General features: G+C 37.6%; 1 protein-coding gene across 1 annotated transcript in view; it reads right to left on the minus strand.

The window, feature by feature from the left end:
• Window positions 1–13,800, minus strand: part of LOC126183717 (uncharacterized) — a 368,227-nt gene that overhangs the window by 11,753 nt on the left and 342,674 nt on the right. Inside the window, exons 6-7 of the mRNA XM_049925904.1 lie at window positions 11,227–11,415; window positions 116–284 (exon numbers count right to left, since the gene is read on the minus strand). Coding sequence (XP_049781861.1) covers window positions 116–284; window positions 11,227–11,415 — 358 coding nt within the window. The remainder of the gene's footprint in view (window positions 1–115; window positions 285–11,226; window positions 11,416–13,800) is intronic.

Below are 13,800 nucleotides of genomic sequence, written 5' to 3' on the forward strand. Positions count from 1 at the left end.
TAGGCAATGTTGCCCCAACACAACATGCTGTTTTTCATAATATGGATGTTTTCAGTATTTTGATAATCATACATATTTAAAAAACAGATAAGGAGCTAGACATTTACTACTGTACCATTTTATGTATTCCGCAGTGTAGCTTTGTGATGGTCTGTGCACTCTCCAGTAGAGATCAATACTGCCAACTATTCCAATTGGCAACAGAAGTACAACATAAACTGTAGAAACCATTATCAGTAGCTTTGTAAGTTTACATGTATCTGGACCTGGACTGTAATTTGTTTCTGAAACAAATTATCTTCATTTAATTTATAGTTTCATTAGTAAAGTCAAAGATGTTATACTATAGCATGCTTAGTAAGCTTCATTTTTTTTTATTTTATTTGGTATGCATATTCCGTGGATCTGTACATGTGAGTGATTTGCCTGGATGTGGAACATGTCAATACAATTGTACAAATACAATTAATGCTACAGAATAGAAATATAATACAATGATATAGATATTAATAAGTATCACTTTTTCTCATTTACAAGCTGTCATTTAACTAGTATAGCAGTTCACTCTGTAACATTATAACTATAACATTAACACCAACACTATATCATTAACATAATATTGTATCATCCATCTAAGAACTAAGAGACTAAAAACATCTATTATTAAGGGAGCATATTATTTCTGGAAAATAATTCATCAAAGGAGTACAGTGAATGGTCAAGCAGGTATTTTTTTAATGTAGGTACCTTTGAACAGTGTTTCATTTTATCTTGTACATTTAATATAATTAGGCAATGCATTAAAAGTCTTTATATCAGCATACTTTACTCCCTTCTGTACAAGTGTTAAATTTTTTAGTTCAACATGTAGATCATCTTTACCTCTAGTAGTATTGTAGTTATGGTATGAACAATCTGTTTCATACTGAGCATAGTCTTTATTAACAACATTCATCAGAGAGTATATGTACTGACACATTGTAGCCAGTATACCTAACTGTGTGAAAAGTTTTCTACATGAGGTTTGTGGAGGAACCCTGATTTTAAAATGTCGATGTCCCCAAAATGAGTAAGGATTCGTAAAGCAAAAGTTGCTGATGAAAGCCTTTTTAGAGTAAGGGACACATGCTGTTCCCAGTTGAGCCTACTGTCAATGTGAATCCCTAGGAATTTAGTAGAGTGCACCTGTTCTAGTTCATGGTTGTCATGATCAATTACTGTATTTTCTGGAGTTTTATTTTTGTGTGGAACTGTATAAAATTAGTTTTTTTAATATTAACTGAAAGAGAATTAATTGAAAACCAAGCTGTAACTTCTCTGAGTATATCATTAACATCAGTGTCCAGATCAGCAGTAGACTTACCATCTACTACAATGCTTGTATCATCAGCAAACATTGTGAATTCACATTTTTTACTAATAGACAGGTGTAAATCATTAACATATATTAAAAATGGTCCAAGGACAGATCCCTGGGGAACTCCATGCTGTATTTTGCCCCATTCAGAATCCACTAGATTAGAAGATCCTTTGTTACAGCCATTTAGAACCTCCTTTTGTTTCCTGTCTTCAAGATATGATTTTAGCCAGTTATCTATAGGCCATTGATTCTATAATGATAGGCCTTCTCCAAGAATATCTTGCAGTTTACTCAATCAAAGGCCTTGGAAAGATCACAGAAAACACTAACTGGTGACTTCTTATTATTAATAGACTCCAAGACATCATTTGTGAGTGAGTATATGGCATGCTCTGTGGAAATCTCTTTTTGAAAGCCAAACTGTCTATCGTTAATAATATTAAGTTTATCAAGATGTGCCGCAATCCTGTTATACACTGCCTTTTCAAGAACCTTTGAAAACGTTGTTAAGAGAGAGGCAGGGTAATAATTTTTGACATCTGTAGCATCGCCAGCCTTGAAAAGAGGCCTCACAATGTCATATTTCATTCTCTCTGGAACAACTCCCTCATAAAGAGATGGGTTGCAAATGTGAGCAAGTACTACACTTACATAATTCTGCAGGCCTTCAACAGTTTACTAGAGATGTTATCTATACCTGAAGATCCTTTACATTTCAACGAGTGAATTATTTTTTAAATTTCATTAACAGTTATGGGTGGTACATTTATATCATTAAAACTTTGTGGGAGGTTAAATTTCAGAATATCTGCAGCTTCCCTTAGATCACCGCTGCAACCTATTTTAGAAGTGACAGTTAGAAATTGGTTGTTAAATGTGTCTGCTATCTGTTTACTATCAGTTATTTACAAATCATTGATTTTTAGGACAGCAGTTTTTACGTTGTCAGATAATGCAGTACCTATTTCCCTCTTTATTACATTCCAAATCGTTCTGATTTTATTATTTGAACAATTAATTTCAGATTCTATGCACATACCGGGTGATCAAAAAAGTCAGTATAAATTTGAAAACTGAATAAATCATGAATAATGTAGATAGGTACAAACTGACACACATGCTTGGAATGAGATGGGGTTTTATTAGAACCAAAAAAATACAAAAGTTCAAAAAATGTCCGACAGATGGCGCTTCATCTGATCAGAATAGGAATAATTAGCATAACAAAGTAAGACAAAGCAAAGGTGATGTTCTTTACAGGAAATGCTCAATATGTCCACCATCATTCTGTGAACAGCACTGTAAAGCATGTCTGGAGTTTTGGTGAGGCATTGGCGTCGGATGTTGTCTTTCAGGATCCCTAGAGATGTTGGTCAATCATGATACACTTGCGACTTGAGGTAACCCCAAAAGCCAATAATCACACAGACTGAGGTCTGGGGACCTGGGAGGCCAAGCATGATGGAAATGGCGGCTGAGCACACAATCATCACCAAACGACAAGTGCAAAAGATCTTTCACGCATCCAGCAATATGGGGTGGAGCACCATCCTGCATAAACATGGTACGTTCCAGAAGGTGTTTATCAGCCAGGCTGGGGATGATGTGATTCTGTAACATATCGACGTACCTCTCACCCGTCATGGTAGCAGTTACAAAACCAGAACCACGCACTTCCTCGAAGAAGCTGCATTTGTCAACGGACCTTTACCCATTCGAATCCCCTTCCTATGGTGATAGGATTGTATCGCTGAACTAGCACATTCCCCATTCTGATAATACAGCTTCACTAAAAGTTCCTCTTCAGGTAACGTCAACATGCTGTGACTGCTGGCGCATCTGATTATCTCTCTCATTACAGCTCCTTTTATACACGATTGTCATGCACAGTCACTGACGTTTTGCTGTCTAGTGCCATCTGTCAGACATTTTGTGAACTTTGTTTTTTTGGTTCTATTCCAAGCATGTGTGTCAATTTTTAGCTCTCTATCTACATTATTCGTGGTTTATTAAGTTTTCAAATTTATACTGTCTTTTTGATCATCCTGTACTTTTAGATTTTTTAATGACTTTAGTTAAAATTTTACAGTATGTCCTATAATTGTTCATCTGGAGAGGATTATCAGGATGATAACTGAATAGTTGCAACTGTTTACTCGCAAATTGTCACAATATCAAATAAAAGTTTATGTGATTAGTTTGTTAACGTGCTGCTTATCCTACAACATACAGTTTTAAGAGTGGGGAAGCTACCATGCATAATAAGTTAAGGAAAAAGAAAAAAAAAGGAATTTCTAGCTTTAAAAGACATATAACAAATATGAACTAATCTAGATGCTAAGATAAAATAACAAAAGTTAAATGCATTCCAAAAGGAAGTGAGGTACTAACTATGCCAATGTGTAGTATCTGGTTTAATGGCCCCTCAAGTTAAAGTTATAAAAAAATGAATAGGTGGCATGCTAGTGAACGACAACATATAACTCTTTCCAATGAATTTCCATGAATTCCAGTGAATATCCAATAAAACCAGTTTCAAGTGAATACCTATCTGCAAGAAGGGTAGCAGAAGTGATCGATGAAATTACTGTCCAATATCCATGATATCCATTTGTTACAGAATCTTAGAACATATTCCAAGCCCAAACATAATGAGGTACATTGAACACAATGACCTTCTCTGTGCCAACCAGAAAGGATTTTGGAAATATCAGTTACATTAAGTCCAACTTGCACTTTTCTCACATGATGACAGAAATCTATGCATCAAGGCCATCAGGTAGACACAGTATTTATGTTTCCAGAAAGCATTTCTCATTATCAAACCTAAACTTATTAGTATTATCAAAAGTATGATCACATGGGGTATCAAGTGAAATTTGTGACATTACTGAGAATTTTTTGTAGAGAGGGTGCAGCAAGTAACATTGGATGGAGAGTCATTGACAAATGTAGACATAACTTCAGGTGTATCGCAGAGATGTGAGTTGGGCCCATTGCTGTTCATGCTGTTTATTCATGACCTTGTGGACAATATTAATACTAACTTCAGATTTTTCTAAGATGATGCCATTACCTACAATAAAGTACAGACGGAATGAAGCTGCACAAACATTTAATCAGGTCTTAATAAGATTACAATTAGTGGACAGATTGGCAACTTGCTTCAAATGTTCAGAAACATAAAACTGTGCACTTCACAAAATGAAAGAAACATAGTAACCTATGACTGCAGTATCTATGAGTCACAGGTGAACTTAGTAAATTCACACAAAAAGCTGTGTTGGGACATGAAATGAAATGATCACTTAGGCTCAGTTGAGGGTAAAGCAGGCAGCAGACTTTGATTTGTGGATAGAATACTAGAGAAATGCAATCAGTTTAGAAAGGAGATGGCTTACAAATCACTCATGTTACCCATCCTAGAATATTGCTCAAATGTATTGGACTCATACCAAATACTGGATACTGAACATATATAAAGAAGGGCAGCATGAATGATCACAGGTTTGTATGACCCAGAGGAGTGTGTTACAGAGATTTTGAAATAACTGGCACACACTTGAAGTTGGACATAAACTATCCTGAGACAGAATCCTTACAAAGTTTGAAGAACCAGCTTTAAATGATAGCTTTAGGAATATACTAAAACCCATTACATATCATTCCCATAGGGATTGTGGAAACAATATTGGATCAATTACAGCACACACAGAGGTATTTTAACCAGTCATTCTTCTCATGCTCTATACATGACTGGAAAGGGGAAAAAACTTATAACTGGTAAAATGGAATGCATACTCTGCCATGAACTTCACAGTGGTGTGCTGAGTACAGATGTAGGTGTAGAAATAGAACTGTGGTGGAATGCAGACAGAATATTATACACAGGAAAATGACACACAGTTGTTACAAGTTGGATCTGACTGCACCCAATTATAATCTGTAGACTGTAGCAAATCTTCTACTTAATGTATTTTCTAAGTGCTAAAAGAAAGTAGCATGTTGCATAAGACAAGCAGAGTGTAAAAATTGTTGCCCCTTTTGTCTTATTGACATCCAGAAGTATTGTCTGCAGATATATTCATGACAATGATCTGTATGCCAGGAAACTACCAGCACACATACTGTAAGGTAACAGGGGATAATATGGAGCTCTTTCAAGTAGTTCGTAATTTAAATTTAAAGCACAGCAGCAGGAATAATATGTTGAGCTGGTGTACTTCAATCAAAATGTCTCATAGTGGAATTAAGCTATAAAGATATTTAGAACAACTGCAAAGTAAGTCGTTATTTTATTATGAAGACACCATTCAGTTTCTGTCTTTGTAGTGCCAGACAAATATTTGTATGTTTCATATTTCGTGCAAAGATGTCATTAAATGAAGGAAGAGGGCTGAAGTTGTGCCAAAACATGGAGTTATTTCTAATGATGTAATCTGATAGCGTGTCATAAATTAGTACTGATTTTAATTTTCCATGCTTAAGAATAAAATTATGTATTAAATGCAGAGTGAAAATAGTACAGTGCAAAATAGACGGGAAAATACTTGTTTAGTGTTTTGATGAGCATTGTAGTTCTGTTGCACAGTGTTTTGTTTTTCTTTTAATTTCAACAAATTATAAAATCATTGTGATAAATGTGTGTAAAATTATATAATGTATTTATGTTTAAGTATTTAAATCTTATAAAAATTGTAAACAAATTGTGGCCATATTTAGAGATTTTTTTGATTAATGTAGTGTCACATGACCTGACTCAGAATGGGGGATATGAGCGGGAACAGGAGGTCTTTGGTCATTGTCCGCTGTGGTGGTAAGTTCAGAGCGGCAAAGTGCCACAAGTGTAAGCATGGACAACAGTGTATGTGAAGGAACGATGTGAAAGTGTGTAGGTACGAGAAAATAAACCATGTGTATAAACTGTACAGATTATTATTATCCAGATCGGATTTATTTGTGAACTTAAAAAAATGCATGGCTACAAAGTTAAAGTGTTTCTTTTGAATAAATGAGTTTCAATCTGAACTTATATAGTGTACCTCATTTTCACAAGGCTGAGGTATAGACAATGTGTATTGAATTCACTGCTGTTCAAAGGCTAGCCAACATATGACTCAGTATTAAGGGTGCAAATGCAAGCGTTCACTACCAACCCCCTTTGTAGATGACGCACATGAAAAATAGGTAGTGAACGAGCCCGAGTACAGATGCAATACCTCCTGCCATGTACCACTAATGTGTACAATGCTCTAGATCACATGTGAACTGCAATATGTAGCCATTGTTTCACCTTATGGATTTATTCCAGTTTACACTAGATAGATGTTTTCAGTCAGTGGAATGCAACTACCCATCCAATATCATTGATTTTGGAGTTACATGGAGGCAAAGCCATGTTTGCTGTTAAGGTGGTATTTACCTTGGAAAATCTCAGCAATGAGAATGACACCTAAGGTCATTAATTTGTACAATAGCATAATTATTGTAAATACTGTACTAATGAATTTTGTATATGCTGCACTAATGTATTTTGCAAATCTATATGTAATTTGTCAAAGGCCACAAATATACAGATTCAAAAAGTTGACATGTTTATCTTTGCTTGATCTTCATCTTTGGAATGAGTTATGTAATAGAAAATGGGCTTACAACTCAAAAAGTAGAACATACAGTAACAAAAAAGATTATGGAAAAAGACTAAAAAGTGTTTTGTGTAGTTTATACAATATACAAGACAGAATGAGATTTTCACTCTGCAGCAGAGTGTGTGCTGATATGAAACTTCCTGACAAATTAAAACTGTGTGCCAGACTGAGACTCGAACTCGGGACCTTTGCCTTTTGCGGGCAAGTTCTCTACCAACTGAGCTACCCAAGCCCAACTCACGCTCCATCCTCACAGCTATACTTCTGCCAGTACCTTGTCTCCTACCTTCCAAACTTTACAGAAGCTCTCCTGCATATTTAACACATCTTTAATTTCCAACTAATGAATACCATATGATGTATTTTTCAAAGATTTGTCTGCAGTTGCTGTTTTGGAAAATCTTTCAATTACATCAATGTTAAGAGAAGATGTTAATGAAATTATAGACTTTATTCAAATGTTCATATACTTAGGATGGATTTCCATTGGTTATAAACTGGCTATTTTATGATAACACTGTATTTTAATTAATACATTTGAACAATACACACACTACACAATAAAAAGAAATATATGGATATAACCATTCTGCAGATGGAGTAGGTACTTGATTAACATTATCACATAACATATATCAACATATGAAAAACAAAATTTGGGAAAAAGTAGAGCATTATTAAAAATTTCACATTCAAAGTTCTGAACTTTGTGCTAGTGCAAGTGGCAGACAGAGAAAGAAAATGAAGAGCATTTCATTTCAAAGCTTCCTGAATTGTCAGTTCTGAAAAGCACAATCTAGTTTTGGGGGTGCTCCTAGCAGCAGGAAATGCATGAAGGCCACATTTTAAACATTGTAAAATATACTTGCCACACCTTTTGTGATGAATTTGCTATAATCCTGTATGTCATATTCAGGTATGCACCAGGCTGGTGCTGTGTAACACTTCAAATATTCTGCCAACAGATCTGCATGGTCTGGCCACCCGAGGCTGCATGTGGTGGGCCACATGACTTTTGCACATGGCATGACATCTGCCGTGCCTTCTACTAGAGCTGTGCTCTTTATAAGTACAGTGCAGCAGACACTCGGTCTCATATTGTGTTCATACTTAATTGTCAGCAATTGCTTGTATCAGTACCTGGATTGCTTCAATATTTGTGTCTATTTTCTCAACTGTTGTTTGCTTGTATGTGGAAGAAGGATAAACTTTGGTTCATTGTGGTCATGCTGCTGTTTGTGTCTTACTGTATGATACAACTGGCAATGAGTATGCTGCTCACTTCCATGTACTTAGTCTTGGTTGTTCCCTTGGTTCTTCTGTCCGAGGAAGCAATGCTCCAATCTCTGATCAAGCACAAGCAGGCTCTTATGGTTGCTCTCATGAACTTGCAAACCACATTGGCTACCATTTTTGACATAACTGATGCAAACAAGTGAAGGTATTTGTTTCTTTCTATGATTTCTCCTCAAATCTACCAGTTGTTGTACCAGTTAGCCCTACTCGAGGAACCTGCATCACTTTCATTTGGAAAAATCTGTAAGTTGTTGTCAAATTATCACCATAAATGCATGCACATCACTGCAGCATCTGTAGATTTCTATTTTTGTCTTAAACAGCCCCACCAGTCCCACTGGGCTTGGGCGGTCCAACTCCATGGCATCATCTGCAAATGTCAATTTTTACCAATGCTCATCATGACTCCTATGCTGATTCTATGGTCCATGACACTATCATTTGGTTGGCTCCTGAGAAGGAGGGTCCATCAACATGCATTACAAAGTGAAAATCCATTTTTGGCTGAAGTGTTAAATACTGCTCAATCTTTTGAGGTATCTCGTGCTGCAGGTGATCATACTGAGGCTTGGTGTGACATCACTGTGGTGGCCCCTGTTCCTGCTCATCAGACATCAGTTCACACTTTGCCTATAGTGGTAGGCCTTGTTTCTGTCTTGCTACAACTATGAAATGCATTTTTGGCCTACCGCAAAGCACTGATGCACTGTTCCGGATTCTGATGGGGAAAGATCCTATTATTGATCAGGATGAAATGCTTTGTTGTCATTTAGGTGATAAGTGACAATATGCAGTGGAAGGGTTTGGTGTTACAGGTTCCGGGATTGCAGCTGCTATCACTGCCTATTGCATTAAGTTGTTCATCTCATTCAGCATGTTCGGCTGGACAGGACTCCAAGCAGGGCTTCTGATCCAGAATGAGATTTTCACTCTACAGTGGAGTGTGCCCGAGACTGTGCCAGAGACTCGGTTGGGCACACAGTTTCAATCTGGCAGGAAGTTTCATATCAGCACACACTCCACTGCAGATTGAAAATCTCATTCTGGAAACATCCCCCAGGTTGTGGCTAAGCCGTGTCTCCACAGTATCCTTTCTTTCAGGAGTGCTAGTTCTCCAAGGTTCGCAGGAGAGCTTCTGTAAAGTTTGGAAGGTAGGAGACGAGATACTGGCAGAAGTAAAGATGTGAGAACTGGGCGTGAGTCATGCTTGGGTAGCTCAGATGGTAGAGCACTTGCCCGTGAAAGGCAAAGGTCCCGAGTTCGAGTCTCAGTCGGGCACACAGTTTTAATCTGCCAGGAAGTTTCATATCAGCGCACACTCTGCTGCAAAGTGAAAATCTCATTCTGGAAACATCCCCCAGACTGTGGCTAAGCCATGTCTCCGCAGTATCCTTTCTTTCAGGAGTGCTAGTTCTGCAAGGTTCCCAGGAGAGCATCTGTAAAGTTTGGAAGGTAGGAAACGAGATACTGGCAGAAGTAAAGCTGTGAGAACCGGGCGTGAGTTGTACTTCAGTAGCTCAGATGGTATAGCACTTGCCCGCGAAAGTCATAGGTCCCGAGTTCGAGGCCCAGTCGGGCACACAGTTTTAATCTGCCAGGAAGTGTCATATCAACGTACACTCCACTGCAGAGTGAAAATCTCATTCTGGAAACTTCCCCCAGGCTGTGGCTAAGCCATGTCTCATGCTGCCTGGGTTTCCTGCAATACTTAATTGCCACCGGCAATTCTGCCGGCCACTAGGTTGGTGCCTTTGGGTCCTTCAACACTGACATCCACAGTGCCCCCAACCAAATGGTGGTGCCTTCACCACTGGCACAGTCCCACAACATCAAGGGATCAGGCATCGAAATACTACCAGTGCATTTGTCGCTGGTTCTCTCTTATGTTACTTCATGGGCGAGCAGCTGCCACATATGTGCACAGATGTGCCACTTCCACCTCTGCTCATTGGTTCAACTCAGAATCTCCTTCCACCACTGCCATCATCAACTGCAACATCCACAGAAAAGGCCACGGGTGTTTCAGCGGTCTCCCTGATGAGCACATTGGTGGAGTGTTCTTTTCCCAAGGTGGAAGGGGTGCTATAACACTGCATCTAATACCTGGATATGCACCACAGCACCAGGCCACCAGCACACTTCATTTCGAATATTCCACCAATGCCATCTGCATGAGCCAGCCACCAGAGGCCACTTGCAGAGGGCCACACGACTTATGCATACAACATGGCATCTGCTGCACAGTCTCCCCTTTATAAGCACAGTGCAGCAGGCACTTGCTCTCATATTGTGTTCATATTCACTCAGCAACTGCTTATATTGGTACCTGGACTGTTTCTTACCTGGACTGTTTCTAAGTTTGTGTATATGTTCTCAACTGTTGTTTTCTTGTATTTGGGAGAAGAATAAATTTTGGTTCATTGTGGCTGTGCTGTTGTCTGTCTCTTACACTATATTACAGAACCTTTTTGGCTTTGGTAAATTTCAGTGATATTACTGAATGAAATGTAGCTTAGACCCAAACTGACATGAGATACCTTTGTTCCATCATCCCAAAATGCACACTTAACAATAATGAACAATTCTGCTCAAGGCACCTCTTCTATTTGAAAGCAAGGTGACTAATTTTAAAGCATTAATTTTTCAGCCCCTGAACTAACAACAATATGTGTATAATCTAGTTCTGAAATGAGACACAACTGTTGTTGAGAATTTTTAATGAGATATCCAGTATGGTATTCACAACACAGAGTTGCAAAGAATGATGTATAAGAAGCAGACAGGCATAAACCAGGATTATGTATCTGTGACAATTAGAATGTTCACTTCCAGTTCATGGCATTCCTACCCATTCAATAACTTCACTATCCATGAGATGGTCATAATAATTAAATCATAGATAAAAATGTGCATAAAACTTACCACTTAGTTTTGATCGTTGATTAGCTGACTGATGTAGGTGATAAACAATGCATGCATTGCCGACAACAATCAGAAATGTTGGAATCCATGTCGAAATGGAAATAAACAAATAGGTGGAATTACTCCAGTTTTCTGACCTCCCAACTTTGCTACATGACGCATACTCATACACGGCATCTTGTTCAAAGCCTAAAACACCAGATACCAGCAAAGCCACAAGTTACTTTATATATATTGATCATTTTGATGTACATAAAATCTTACGTATCACACACTTAAACAATTTATTATACAAATTTTAACATGCCTGCGGACCACATTTGTAGATTGTATACTCAGAACATGAAAAGGAATTATTATTATTGGATGCTATTATTTAATGAAACAAACATATGCATGGTGCTTTTATTTCATACACGACTGATATAAAAATTACACATTTTAATAAATATTGATGCAAAAAAATTATGATCAATACATCTGTCAGTATACAGGGTGTCCCAGGAGCAATGTTCAATATTCGAGGAGATTACAGCAACAAGCATTTGAAGCAAAACGTCTAGTAAACATGGATCTGAAGTACATACCTTAAGAGTGAAACACATTTGTTTTGCATAAAATGTGAAACTACCTCCCCCCAAATTATCAAAAACACAGAGCTTACAGTAGAAGAGATCTGTTTCACAGTATTGAAGACGAAGATGATCATTCCTGCAATTCCCTCGATATTGATCACTCCTCCCGGGACACCCTGTATGTAACACAGTGGGACAGCAATAATAATAATAATAATAATAACAGAGGAAATAAGGTTAAAGTTGCCAGATTGGGAAAAGTGGCCACTGCTTATATGATGTTTTCAACTATGTTGCTTCCTACTGAGAAGTGACCAGACTAGGTTCGGGGCACCATTAGTGTTGTCAGTGACACTGACAAAGGAAGCTTGCTCTGTTATTTTTCCATGAAAATGTTTAAGTTTTTCAATCAATTCATGTAAGGTAAGTCACTCATATTACTTTAACTGCTTCACTGTTATGTAAGGCAATAGGTTTTGTGATACCACAGCCCACACAATTTCTTTTAGTTTACAAATATGTCATTCTCGTTTCCTTTGGTTGTATTGTTTCATGTGTGAACCACTGGTATAGCCAATCGGGAAAACTGGTCATGCTACAAGTTCGGAAAAGTGGTCAAAGTGGCCACTTTTCCCCACAGATGGCCACTATTCCTGACAATTCATTTTATATCTGTTTATCCAAAGAGTTTTAGCTAATTCCATATTTTATGCATAGTATAACAACCAAAATTAAAACATTACAAATCATTTTATACTCAAATCTAATATCCGTTATTCTGCTCTTCTGCAAGGGTTTGCAAGAGCTTCAAGATACCACGAAAATACATCTTGTAAACAGAGCAACAAACATGGGACCCTGTTGTGATGAAAAACCCAATTGAAGAAGTAGAGAATGATAACATGCCTTTTTTGGCAGTAGAAAAACCATTCAATATCCTATGTAATACACTAAAATGAAGAGTTATAAAGAAAAACAGAGATGAAAATAGCAGTAAAAATATTATGGACAGCTTAAGGGCAGTGTTCAGTGAAGAACAAGAGCAAGAAATCCTTAATTACATTTTTGAAATGGAAAAGCAATTTTATGGAATTACAATGAATTAGCAATCCGGTTGACAGAGCATAACAAAATATGACATTGTTCCAACAAAGAGTCAGAAATGGCAGACAAAGTCTGGATGGTGTGCTTTACAGAAAGCCATCCTAATATTAATCTTAGTAAGCAGAATCTTCCACTATGGCTAGAGCACAAGCATCTGACAAGATGACCGTACACAAGTTTTCTGATATCCTTAAAACATTATAAGATAAATGATTTCAACCTGCACATCTTATTAATATTGAAGGAAGTTGGTCTTCTGACAGTTCAGCCCAAGAACAGCAAAGTGTCTGAACTCAAAGGAAGACAATAAGTTGGAGCCAGTTTTTGCTGTTGACTTTTGTAGTGTGCATGTCTTCAGAAGGAAATTTCATTTCCCCTTTTGTAATTGTCCCTATGCGAAGAGTGAAGGTTGAACTTAAAAATAGGGCCCCACCAGGAACTGAATTTGCATTGCATGCCACCCTAGCGATTGGATGCAAAGTGAACAGTTTTTAAAATATACAACATCATCTGCTCAGCAGCCAGTTCTACTAATCTTAGATGTTCACTCCACCCATACTAGGAACATAGGTTTTATTTATAATGCCAGAGAAAGTCATACAACTGTTGTGTGCTTGCCCCCACACTGTAGCCACAAACTTCAACCTTTGCGTGTGGCATTTATGTCTCCTTTTGAAACCTTCCACATACAAGCTTGTGAAACATTTCTTCACAATAGTCCAGAAATAATTATTACACTGTTTCAAGTAAGTGCACTCATGCAGCCACTCCAATGATAGCAAAAGTGTGCAACTTTTCCTCTAGATCCTAATGTGTTTACAATTGCAATCTCTACTGCACCTACTTCCTTTGGATGGGGAAACACATACTGTGCCTTGTTCAAATATTGGTTCTT

This window comes from Schistocerca cancellata, chromosome 4, assembly GCF_023864275.1.
Source record: "Schistocerca cancellata isolate TAMUIC-IGC-003103 chromosome 4, iqSchCanc2.1, whole genome shotgun sequence".
In the NCBI taxonomy this organism is placed as follows: Eukaryota; Metazoa; Arthropoda; class Insecta; order Orthoptera; family Acrididae; genus Schistocerca; species Schistocerca cancellata.